This window comes from Triturus cristatus, chromosome 3_1 (genome assembly GCF_964204655.1).
Source record: "Triturus cristatus chromosome 3_1, aTriCri1.1, whole genome shotgun sequence".
NCBI lineage: Eukaryota > Metazoa > Chordata > Amphibia > Caudata > Salamandridae > Triturus > Triturus cristatus.
In genome coordinates this window covers 817292547-817306011 of record NC_140583.1, presented here as the reverse complement: position 1 = coordinate 817306011, position 13465 = coordinate 817292547, and the positions used below count along the sequence as shown (strand labels likewise).

Genomic DNA, 13465 nt, shown 5'->3' with positions numbered 1-13465 from the left:
GTTTACAGAAGGCGCCGGTATCTAAGGGTGATGAGCTTCCCGTTTTGGGGCGCAGAGGTTGGATTGTTCTGTCTGCGTACAGGATCCTGCATGAGAGGTTGTTGAAGTTACAGAATGTGCATAAGGATGTGGAAGCGAACTTTGTTGAGATTCAGAATGCTCATACTTTGTTGCGGTGTCAAAATAAGTTGCTTGCTGACAAACTTGAGACGTACCAAACTATTGCCGAGAGGGCGGCTGTGCGAATTGCTCGTTATAAATACAAGAATCGGCGTGGTCGGGTTTCGACGCGGAAGGTGCGTCTGGTCGTGGCGAAAGCCGGACTGGATTGGAATCCTGATGAATGGGATGGTAATATCTGGAACTCGAGTGATTCTCCTTCCTCGGGTGAGGAGTCTGCCAAGCGCGAGTCCTCTCGCTCCGGCCGTGCTTGTAAATCTGCTTCTTGCGCCTCTGATGGTGCACCCCGTGATTGCGCTCGTCCTTCGAGAGGGGTCGATGCTTCTTCCACTGATTGTTCCTCTACGTGTACTGGTCGAGCTCCTTGTGATGCTCATCCCGCGGTCTCGGCGCATCCAGTTTTTCGACGGAAGGTGCAGCAGGCTCCCGGTGCTCCGAATGGTATTGCTTTAGACTCTTTGGAGGATTTTACTCAACAAGAAATTAGTGATATTTTGCAGCGATTTCGACAGCGAGTTGGTGAGCCCTTGCTCACATGGATGGTGCGCCTTTATGAACTGGGCGCTGCTGGCATTATGTTGGATGCTGGCGATTGTTTGAAGTTTTGTTCCTTGAGTTCGGATTCTACTGTACAGGATCATTTTCGTAACTTTAATGGTGGTGGTCAAATTTCTTTGCTTCAATTGGCGACTGAGGGTTGTAATCAAAAATATCCTACTGAGTCTGACTGGCCTCTGAATGACAAACCGTGGTATACTTTGCGCGATGCTGCGCAACGTCTCAAAGAGGAGGTGATGAAAACGGCAATTTTTCTGAATACTGCTGACCGGTTGCTTGATGGTTTCTTAACATCTTCTGTGCGGAATCGTATTATTCGTTCTTCCCCTGTTGCTTATAAGCAGGTCATGATGACTTTATTGATTAATCAGACTGGTAACATGTTATCTGTGGTGCTGGAATCGGTACGCCAACTCAGTGAGTTGGGTGAGTGGTTTAAACCTGAACGGCAGTCCCGGCCTGACACTCGTACTCCTGGTGACAATAAACTTACTAGACGTGATATGTTTTTTGGTCTTATGGCCGATGGTGTGCGAAAGGAGGACATTGATGGTGAGACTACTTCTCGTTTGTGGGAAATGTTTCGCAAACGTGGCTTGGATCGAAAGGAGGGTGCCCGGCGTGTTCGGACAACTGAGTGTGATCGTGGTTTTTCTGACGGTAGCGGTGATGACGACCGCCGTGGGCGCTCTGATCGTCGTGATGATCGACGTTATGCGCGTGATTTGTCCCCCCGTCGTGACAGAGACAGGGAGAGAGAGGGGGAAAGAGAGAGGGGGAGAGATGATTATGTTAACAGCAGACGTAGAGATGATAGGGATCAATCCCCTGAGTTGAGAAGGAGAGAGGATCGACACATATTGGCCGATCGAAACCCGCAGTACAATGCAGGGAACAGTAATCCATTTCGTAATGGAGATGGATATGAACAGGAGGTATCGATACCTAGGAACCGTGAGAGTCTTTATCCTGATTTATCCTGGTACACAGAACACAATAAAAAGGACTAGGAAATAGGTCAAGCTCCAGTACACAGATGGGCTCACAGAGATAATAGACCCTATGTAGATATTGATATTTATTGGAGGCATCGTAATATCCAAAGGGCCCGAGCATTGGTAGATACAGGAGCGGAGGCCACTCTTATTCATGGAAAATCAAAGAAGTTTAAAGGTCAGCCTTTTACAATTACCGGACTAGGTGGAAAGGAAACTCCCGCAGTTCAAACCTTACTTGAAATGAGAATAGGTAGAATTCCTAGAAAAGAATACTCTGTATTAGTGGTGCCACTCTTAGAATTCATAATTGGAATTGATATTTTGAAAGGAATGACTTTGCACTTAGATGATGGATGTTACCAATTTGGAACTAAACATTATATATCGTCCAGGCCTGTACGGGTTGGTCGTTTAAGAATGCCCCCCATAAAAGTTCCCCAGGCGACAAAAGTGGTTCGTCAGAAGCAGTATCGTATTCCAGGTGGTCATGAAGAGATTAGTACCACTATTCAGGAGTTGGTGGATGCAGGAGTTATAACCCCAGTTACTTCTGCTTGGAATAATCCTGTTTGGCCTGTACGTAAGAGTGATAATTCTTGGCGCATGACTGTTGATTATCGAGAATTGAATAGACACACACCCTCTTTGACTGTTGCAGTACCGGATGTTATTACCCTAATTGAAAGAATCCAGAAACATCCAGGTACATGGTATGCATCCATTGATATTGCTAATGCTTTCTTTTCGATTCCGATTGCCCCCGAGTGTCAGGAACAATTCAGTTTTACGTGGAACGGGCGTCAGATGACGTTTAGAAGTCTTCCTCAGGGCTATGTGCATAGTCCTACGATATGTCACCGGCTGGTGGCAGAGCATCTGGCTGAGGTACCAGTTCATCCACAAATTCAGATATGTCACTATATTGATGATATTTTGATCCAAGGTGAATCACAAGAGGAAGTTCAGACCCAATTGGATAGAGTCATTGAGTGCTTGCGTGAGAAAGGTTGGGAAATAAACCTGGATAAATTACAAGGTCCGTCCCAGGCTGTGAAATTTTTGGGTATTAATTGGCATGAAGGGCACCGAGAAGTGATCCCTCAGGTTAAACAGAAAATTCTTGATTTTGCAGTTCCGAGAAATAGGAAAGAAGCCCAAAGCTTCATTGGTTTGTTTGGATTTTGGCGCCAGCATATTCCTCATTTGAGTCAAATATTGGCCCCTTTGTACCAGGTCACTCGTAAAAAGAATGCATTTGAATGGGGTAAACCACAGCAAGATGTGTTCAGTCTGGCAAAAGAAGCAATTCAGCATGCTCTGGATTTATGGCCTGTATGTGATGGTGATGTGGATTTGAATGTGTCTGTACAAGGCCTTTATGCGAATTGGAGTTTGTGGCAGAAACAAGGCAAGAGTAGAGTACCGTTAGGTTTCTGGACCAAAAAGTTACCTGATGCTGGTGAGCGTTATACACCTTTTGAGAAACAGCTACTTGCATGTTATTGGGCTCTGGTGGATACCGAGCAATTGACTTTGGGACATGATATAGTTTTGCGACCTGAAATTCCTATTATGCAGTGGGTTATGAGTTCGCCGAAAACTCACCGAATTGGACACGCTCAAGAGGCGAGTGTGATTAAATGGAAATGGTATATACAAGACAGGGCACGTGTGGGACAAAAAGGAGTTGCATCTTTGCATGAGCAGGTGGCACGGGCGCCATCAACTGAAACTGAGAGTGAATGTTCCGTACCTTTAGTACAGGAATCTCCTGTTAAGTGGGGTAAACCTTTTGATGATTTGTCCGCAGAGGACAGAAACCATGTCTGGTTTACGGATGGTTCAGCAAGATTCATAGGGACGAAACGGCATTGGAAGGCAGTGTCCTATAATCCGATCACACAAAAATTGCTGAGTACAACTGGTGAGGGTAAGAGCAGTCAATTTGCTGAACTCTATGCTGTTTTTCAAGTTCTGAAACAAGAGTTACCAGGCACATGTCATATTTTTACCGATTCTTGGTCTACTGCCAATGGACTGGCAGTTTGGTTACCGACTTGGCATTCCCATAGTTGGAAAATCCATTCCAAAGAATTGTGGGGAAAAGAATTATGGCAGGAGATTTGGGAAATGCTCCCACAGAGTACTGTTACAATCTTCCATGTGGATGCTCATACCCCGATAGACTCTCTTGACAAATTCTTTCATAACATTGCAGATGAGAAATCTAAAATTGCTGAGGCAGTGGTGGACACGCAAGATTCTGATATTGCGGGATTGGCGAAATGGGCCCACCAGAAAGCAGGACACTTTGGAGAGAAAGCCACTAGCAGGTGGGCTGCTGATCGAGGAATTTATATTCCCCTAGATTTAATTAAAAATGTTATTCTACATTGTCCCATTTGTCAGCATATCAGGCAGCGCAAAGTGCCCCAAATTGTTAAAGGTCATTTACATCGCGGGAAATTGCCCGCTCAAATTTGGCAGATTGATTACATTGGTCCACTTCCTATGAGTAGGAATTGTCAATATGTTTGCACCATTGTTGATACATACAGTGGCCTGTTGGTGGCCCTTCCCTGTAAGCAAGCTACCCAATTGAATACTATTAAAACATTGGAATTGATTATGATGTATTATGGTGTGCCATTCCAAATTCAATCTGATAATCCATCCCATTTTCGTGGAAGATTGGTACAGGAATTCTGTGTGGAAAACAATATTGAATGGGTGTTTCATATACCATATTATCCACAGGCCTCGGGTCTTGTGGAGAGGTTGAATGGCCTGCTAAAAGACCAACTGCGCAAATTAACAGATGACAAGTATAAGAATTGGCGAGATTTTTTGCCTCAAGCGCTATTGATTTTGAATAACCGTCCTTTTCTAAATGCTGAATCCCCACTTATGCGTTTGTTTCCTCCGAATGTTGAAGCTAAGCCCAATGAGATCAGAGAGACTGTGATGTACTGGGAGATTACTCCCGGAGCTTTGGCTCCATGCAGAGCGACCCCAGGGTCGGCAGGTTTAGACTTGCATGCCATGAATGACACCATTATAAAAAGTAAAGATCGAGTCATCCTTGAAACAGGTGTTGGTGTTCAGATACCACCTGGAAATTTCGGATTAATTGCCCCTAGATCGGGGCTGGCTGTAAAAGGCATTCAGGTGCTTGGAGGAATCATTGATAGTGATTATCAGGGAGAGATTAAGGTGCTCCTGCTGAATAGCAGTGAGGTTGACTTACTGATACATAAAACTGACCGAGTGGCTCAATTGCTAATAATGCCTGTGTTCAGCGGTGAGATCACAAAAGGCACTGCCCCAACGTTGCTAACGGTACGAGGCCAGAAAGGTTTTGGCTCCACAGATAATCCTGGGGCCAGAGTTTGGGTGCAGTCGCCTAAGAATCCCCCTGAACAAGCAGAAGTGATTGCAACCGGTCAAGACAACACCATTTTAGTTATGAGACCAGGGAAAGATAGCTGGGAAGCAGTCCCGGCTGACAAATGTTACTTACGAGAATGAATAATGCCTGTATTTGATTCTTTTTCAGATCATTCTTTGGACTGTTGCTGCAGGATGTGTCGGCATTGGACTCCTTTTGGGATGGTACGACGAGAGAAGAGGGATCCCATCAAACCGGGCTGAGTTGAGAACCCGAGTGTCGCGTTCCTTCGCTGCGTGGGATTCGTCGCCAAACTTTTGGGTTACATTGGCCAAGCAAGTGACGAAGACCCCTCATTTCTGCTTGACACCGATGAGATCGGTAACTGATATATTGGCAACTTGTTTGGTTGCTGTCCCTGCTTCATTGGAGACCCTGACTCATATTTTTAATATAACAAATGCTCGTCCCAATGTTCTTCTGGGCGATTTCGCTGCCCATGAGTATTGCCCCTTGTGTACTGTACTGTCAGACCCGATACCGCCTGTCCAGTCCCAAATAGTTACCTATAATATCACACAAGGTGATTTATGTTTTTTCCTTACTTGTGATCCTAGTGCGATTTCTGAATGTATGCGTTTAAAATTGAAAGGTGCCACCTCATTCACCGCTCATGAACGAACTTTGTGCTTTCAAAGGACACCGAAAACATGTACTTCTGTTCAGAACAACATGACTTGCAAGAGTATGGTAGTTACCCCCAGTCACTATCGCACGATGTTACTACCTGCCGGATGGCTTTTCTCATGTGGTAATACTTCCTGGCCATATATCCCCGCAAATATTTCTGGAGGCCCTTGTGCCATTACTAGACTGAGCCTACTCATGTTCTCGTCACATCCGAATGCCAACTCTCGTGTGATCCGAGATACAGTGAGGTTACAGGAGGATTGTGACTCATCTTTGCATTTATATTCCAAGTCTGAATACCTTAGCCTGGCTGTTTCAATTGTTGGTGTTCCTGCTTTGGCAGTTTATAATGCCAAATCTATTGGGAAAATGGCCTGCTGGATGGTAAAATCCATCAATCATACTTCTACAATCCTGTCTGACATGCTATTAGACGCCCAGGGTGAACGAAGGGCTATCTTACAAAATAGAGCGGCCATTGATTATCTTTTGCTTAAACATGGACACGATTGTTCTGATTTTGAGGGTCTTTGTTGTTTTAACTTGTCGGATCATACAAAATCCATTCAGGTTCACATTGACAAATTACATGACTTGACAGAAGAAGTTAGAAAACACATTGACCAGGGCTGGTTTGACTGGCTCTTTAATTGGTTACCTGATTTGCATTTGTTACGTCAAATATTAGGAGGTATTCTGATTGCTATCGGCATTTTGATTTCTATCTGTTGCTTTATTCAGTGTATTCCTTCACTACTTCAATTCTGCACACCTGGTACTAGACATAGATCAGTTAGTCTTGTTTCATATTATTCTTCCACAGATATTAGTTCTGTTTAATGAATGTATAATAGACTGAAGTCAAGGGTGAAATGTTCTGCTCGATTTTCCCGGCCTTCTTGTGTTAACAAGTGATTGAATGTGACTTCAGTCTCTTACCATTCAGGCCTAAGGGTTAGAGTAGTGAATGGAGCCTATTTACTAGGCACTTCGACATGATTCTGTGCTCTTCCCCATAGATCAGGGCTTGCACACATAGCCTAGGGGATAGATTTGTTAGTATTAGGGATAACCTGTCCTGTAGTGAGGGTATTTCATGGAGCTGTGCTGAATTCAGGCCTGGTAGGCCTCAAACGGGAGAGACTCCATCTTTCTTTCTGCTCCGGCAGCTTGGGATTCTTCTAGGTCAAGAGTAATGTTTTAGTTATGAGGTGTTATTCGCTTGGAGAGAACCGGTTCAGGCCGGCCCTTATCGAAGGATTGTATTTTTCTTCATGCCGAAGACACTAAATCAGGCCGGCCGGCTGGGAACGTGTCCTTGGTACGGGGAGGTACAAGAATTTGGTGGGCGGCAGGTTACGGGCCGGAATTTTCCATGAGGAAATGCACCTCTATATTAGTGAAAGTCTGAGGCAGTTACATGTTCAGTCCGTAGGCGGCATCTAGCCGTTAGCAGTAAAGCTACTACTTATTCCAGGGAAGACAGACGCCATCTTGAAGGCGGAGAAGAACTGAGAGAAAGATGCTTTCCTAACAGAATAGCCAGAGAGGAGAGAGTAGCCGATAAGGAAGAGGTCCCAGTGACTCGGAGAAGGGTGATTCCAGGCGAGCCGAGGCACAGACGAGAAGGGAGCCTAGATGACCACTGAGTGCAGGCTACATACTACTAAGGTGATGTCGACCCTTTCTTATTAGAGTGTACAACTTAATCTTTCACTTTTCTTTGCAGGTTATGTGTCATATCGTAATGTTATGTGATTGTGTATGCAATGAGTAATAAAGTATCCAGTTTGTAGTGAACCAACATGTGCTGCGTGTTCTTGTATAAGAGGGTAGCCTATTCTTCTAGTCAGCTGTGGCTACATGAACAGATGTTAACCCTGATCAGGTAAGTGGTAACTGAATAAGGGAAAGAGGAGCCCCTCAAACCTGAGAACAGGCTATGCCCGAACTGGCAATCCTTGTGTGATCTGATGAATAGTGAGACTGATTCCCTTTTTGTATGTTATGATGATCATAGGATGAACTGTACTGCCGTCTAGGTAGAGAGGTCTGGATTCGTAGGGGATCGCGAGGCCGCCGATTGTGCTGATACTGTCGTATGGGCAGAGAGGTCTGGGTTCGTATGGGACCGCGAGGCCGCCGATTGTGCTGATACTGTCGTATGGGCAGAGAGGTCTGGGTTCGTATGGGACCACGAGGCCGCCACTTGTGATACTGTCGTATGGGCAGAGAGGTCTGGGTTCGTATGGGACTGCGAGGCCGCCACTTGTGATACTGTCGTATGGGCAGAGAGGTCTGGATTCGTAGGGGATTGCGAGGCCGCCGATTGTGCCGATACTGTCGTATGGGCAGAGAGGTCTGGGTTCGTATGGGACCGCGAGGCCGCCACTTGTGATACTGTCGTATGGGCAGAGAGGTCTGGATTCGTAGGGGATCGCGAGGCCGCCGATTGTGCTGATACTGTCGTATGGGCAGAGAGGTCTGGGTTCGTATGGGACCGCGAGGCCGCCACTTGTGATACTGTCGTATGGGCAGAGAGGTCTGGATTCGTAGGGGATCGCGAGGCCGCCGATTGTGCTGATACTGTCGTATGGGCAGAGAGGTCTGGGTTCGTATGGGACCGCGAGGCTGCCACTTGTGATACTGTCGTATGGGCAGAAAGGTCTGGATCCGTATGGGATCCAGAGGCCGCCGATTGTGAGATCTTGGTATGCATAGTTGGAATCCCCTGTCCTTAGGTGATAGATATATGTGGTTGTAGGATTGTAAATAGGTTCTAGGGAGGGGGTAACGTTCTGGCTGGGTTAGTGAGGCTCTGATGAGCGGGTTCTATCTGATCCGAAAACCCAAGCAGAACACGGGGAGAGGCAAAGGTTGCATACCTCATGAAGATCGGTGTGGGGAAATTTGGACCCACATTGAGGGCACTTTTTAAATGGAGTTCTTTCCATGAGCCGGGACCGGAGCCTGGGTAGGCCCGAAGGCCGCCGTCGACGACCGGAACCGAAGGTTTGTGTCGATGAGAAGGCGCGTTGATTGAAGAGATCGTGATCGAAACAATACAGCGATTGGGGTGAGGATTGCGCGTCGATCGTCGAACTGGAAGCTGTTCGGAACCGGAGTGCGAAGATCACATCCAAGCCCGATGGCGGAAAAAAACAATCTGAGGATGGAGCCGAAGCCCATGCGCAATACGATCCAAAGGAGGAGTCACCGACCTCGTGACTTCCAAAGACTTTCCAAGAGGAAAAACAAACTGCAAACATCTGGGCCCAACACCAGATGGCGATCTATGCAAAAGTGCGTAATCTGCAGCTCATATGCCTCGAACACCCTTTTTTGATATAATTTGCAGGGAAAAACCCAGACGCTTTCATATGCAGCCCTTTTTTCCCATTTGTCCCCCCAAAAACTGAATTTAGCTGTATTTTGGCTAATTTCTGGGACCCCTCTGGGGGAATCTACAAACCCCAGGTACCTTTAAAATCCCCATGATGTTGGAAGAAAAGGACGCAAATTTAGCGTGGATACCTTATGTGGTCAAAAAGTTACAGGGTCTTAAGCGCGCACTACCCCAAATAGCCAAAAAAAGGTTTAGCACAGGGGGGGAAAAGGCCTAGCAGCGAAGGGGTTAATTACTGTGTGATGTTGTGAGTTTGCAATCCCTATCAACTTGGATGTTCTCCTTTACTAATCGAGAGTCAAGTGGCTTAAGTAAGTAACAATCTGATGGAGAGCATTAGTACAGAGGTGCTTGATCCCCAGTTGTAAACGTCAGTACCCACACACGATACCACCCTGTCATCCCTAACTGACCCAGTATCCTAACAAAAGGCCTAACATCTATATTCTGGGATTCCTACGACTACTATGACCAGTAAATGTGAAACAGAGTCATGGATTATAACCAATCTTTGACCTCCGGTTTAGGACTCAACCCAAGGACAGTCCAGGTTATCATCATTACAGACTTGTATGTTAAATATTTTGAAACTCTTCTTGTGTCCTCCCACGGCAAGGCTCATTCAAACATCAGAAGCAGTACCAATCCACTATAACAAGGTTTATTTCTTAAGCAGATTCCTGCTTAGCTGCCACCTTTTCCGTGGGTCTCAGACTACAGACATTACTGATGACAGAAAACCTGTAAACGCCTTGTTTGTGAGGTGGCTGACATACAAATGGATCCCTTCTTGGCACCTCATACATGTTGCAGGAACAGCAGTTCTGGCCCGACACACTGTGCAGTCCTAGCTGAGTTTAGAGGTTGCCTACATACATCCACTTGGAACTCACTTTGCAAAGTGGTTATCTGGCGAAAGGATGCAGCTACTGAAAGGAAAGGCTGGCTGCAGTAGTAGGAGGCTACAGTGAAAAGAGACCTTGAAATTCTAGCTCTACTTCTGAACCGAACTATGTGTAAGAAAATGGACCTCAGACGTTCTTTTCTAAAAGAAGAGATCAATACTTTTCGGCTTGACTTGCTTTGTAGATTCCTAACACCTGTTATCAGTGAGTAAGACACTGCTCAAGAAACTGGACATCCCATCCTGTTGTTCCTAACAACGTCCTGGCTTAAACTACTTTCCCATGGCTTTTATGCATAAATGTTTAACAGGCAAACATTTATACATTGGATTTAAGCCCCTTCTCCTACATTTATGTATAAAGACTTCTTTGTAATATTTCAACACATTTCTAGAAACATTCTTGTGCAGTGCCTTTTATCTTTTAACTTTACTTATCTGGACTCTGAAATAGCTAATGGTTTTTCCCTGATTCGTCTGCTGGTCTTCCATCATCTCCTGCAAGTGCTTCCAATCCAATGTCCTACTATTTTCATATGAGAACCTACTTATCTCTGTGGTTCTAATCTTCTGTAGGTCTACATGCATAACTCACTAACTCGCCCTCTCAGGCTTTGCATTATCTTCCATCAACCTCAATGAGTCCACTAAACCGCAGGCTGTAGTGCATGCCTTTTCATTTTCTCCACTAAATCTGCAGGTCTGCACATATGGTGAAGAGCCCACCTGGACACCCCCCTCTCTCACCTTATCTCGTCCATACAGTGATCTGGAAATCTGTCCTGGAAATGTTTGAGGGCCTGCATGACATCTGAGGTACACTCCACATAGGTGTAATCAATCATAATGTCACCTGAGGCAAACAAAAACACATTGCTAACTAGTCAACATTCTCAAGAGACTAATAATCAAAATACACCATGAATTAATGGTAATATCCTACTCAGAGACCATGTATTGGGCATGAAATAAATAAAAATACATTTGTAGTTTGTCTAAGTCATGTCATCAGCTACATCTCTTCGGGTTCCGGACTGATGTCCAGGTCCCACTGGAGCAGAACGGAGACTAAGGTGGATAATGAAATACCTGGCGCTTCTGTTCCAGTGAGAAAAAAACTGTGAGGCGGCCTAGATGGACACTGCAGTTGTTCTGCGTTCGCATGTGCTGGATCGGAGGTGGCAATCCCCTAAGCATTTCTTTAAGCAGGAGTCTCGGAGTCGTGGGGAGATGGCACACATGTCTTGTGTTCTACTGCTTCTCTGGGCTTAGGAGGGTGCATGACAGAGGGGGGAGTGATCCTGACAAAGGAACGAGTGACGTCATTCTCCAGTGGACGAACAGCAGCATGTACCGAACAGCGCCACTTGTGGGAGATAGCCTTCCCGTAAGGGTTAGGTATGATTATGAAAGAAGCTGTTCGGTGTCTGCACAGGTGAAATCAGCCAGAGCTTTCCTGGAAGGGTATTTATTTAATAAGCCTATAGAGCACACAGCTACCCCAGAGGGTCTCCCAGCGCTATCGGCGGACAGTAGCATAGCAAAGCAAGAGGAATATCTAAGAAGGCGGGGACTAATCAGGGCTGCTAAAAAGTAACGTTTTTACGTAACTGAAGCAGTGAGTTACAGGATCGGAGAGCGAATGGTAGAGAATTCCAGAGTTTGAGGGCCCAACACGGAAAAGGAACGTACCTTAAGATGAGCTCTGAGAAACATGGGCACTAAAAACAGTGCAAGGTTGGCTGGTGGGGACATATGGCGACACCAGGGCTTGGATATGAAATGAAGCAAGACCGTGTCTACTACAAAACATATAACACAAGACCTTGAACATAATCCGTTTGTCAACTCTTAGCCAGTGCAGTCTATGCAGCAAGGGAGAAAAACTTGGCAGACGAAAGAGAAGTTGGGCAGCCGCATTTTGGATAATCTGCAGGCGACGAATCAAAGTTTTGTCAATACCGAGATATAGAACATTCCCATTATCCGATCTGGACGTGACCAGAGCTTGAAGCACAGTTCTCTGTAAACTTAGGAGGATCAGCCAGAGTATTTTCTTAAGCCATTTCAGAATGGAAAAACAGGAGGTAGTAAGCTTAGAGTCCTGTGGTGTCACAGAAAGATTTTTATTGATAATGAAACCGAGATTCTTGACTTTGTCCACCGGAGCAGGCAAAGGCCCCAATGAGGCAGGCCAATGGTTGACTACCCAGAGATCAGGGTTATTTCCCAGGATCAGAACTTCGGTTTTATCGCAAATTAAGTTTGAGGGCATTTCTGTTCATTCAGAGTGCGACACTGGCCAATCCTTGCCTGAGAAGAGAAGGGTCTTCCTTTCAAGCATCGAATAGTGAAAAGATAATCTGAGAATCATCCACATACGAGAACATGTTAACACCAGATTCTTCAATCACACCCATCAAGGGGCGTAGGTAAATGTTAAACAACAGAGGGCTCAAAATGGACCCCTGCGGAAACCCCGAGGTCAATGTAAGAGTAGTTGTTAGCTGAACAGACCTGAAAAGTTTGAGCCTTCAGAAAGGAGGATAACCACTTCAAGACAGTGTCGGCGAAGCCTTAAGCCGCCAGTCTATCCAAGAGAATAGAGTCTGAAACTGTATCGAAGGCCGCACTTAAATCTAAGAGTATAAGGGTGGCTGTCCTACTAGAGTCGACCTCAGAAATTCCATGACTTAAAGTAGGGCAGATTCGGTGCTGAAACCTGACCTAAACCCAGACTGGGAAGGGTGCGGCAGGTTGAAGGTGGTCACGAAGGAAAAATCAGAAAGAAGTGAAATTGGCCTGAAGTTGGACCAGCACTGAGGGTCAAGGCCCTTCTTCTTGAGCAAAGAGAGTATCAAGGCATGCTTCCAGTTCTGAGGTAACACACCTGTGACCAAGGAGGAATTCAGGAGGTCTGACACTACCCTGATGGCTTCCTCTTATGGTAAGGTAAATTTGGATGGTGAAAGGGGGTCGAGCGGGGAGCCAGACTTAATGGTAGCCAATAAGGTTTGCAATCGTTCAAGGTCCAAAAACGAGGTCACATATTTTTCTCAAAGATGTGTCTGACTTCACTATATGCAGGCCGTCCCGAAGATGAGGAACTGATGAACCAGGTGGTTGAACATCTGGGGAAGGAGTCACAAGCATAGGAGCATCAGCTTCTAATTGCCAATGAATTGTCTTGACTTTGTTTAGCAAAAAACAGGCAAGATCGTCACACTGTTGATGGGAAAGGGAGGGGAACGGTGTAAATGAGCGAGCTGCAGACAAATCCTTTACTACTTTAAAACAACGTTTTTTGACAATTGTGAGCATTGGAAATCATTTCAATATAG

At 45.6% G+C, this 13465-nt stretch overlaps 1 protein-coding gene across 1 annotated transcript in view; it reads right to left on the bottom strand.

The window, feature by feature from the left end:
- LOC146861102 (lanosterol synthase-like) overlaps window positions 1-13465 on the bottom strand; it is a 202556-nt gene that overhangs the window by 55151 nt on the left and 133940 nt on the right. The window contains exon 21 of the mRNA XM_085645161.1: window positions 10872-10977. Within this exon, the coding sequence (XP_085501287.1) occupies window positions 10872-10977 (106 nt within the window). The remainder of the gene's footprint in view (window positions 1-10871; window positions 10978-13465) is intronic.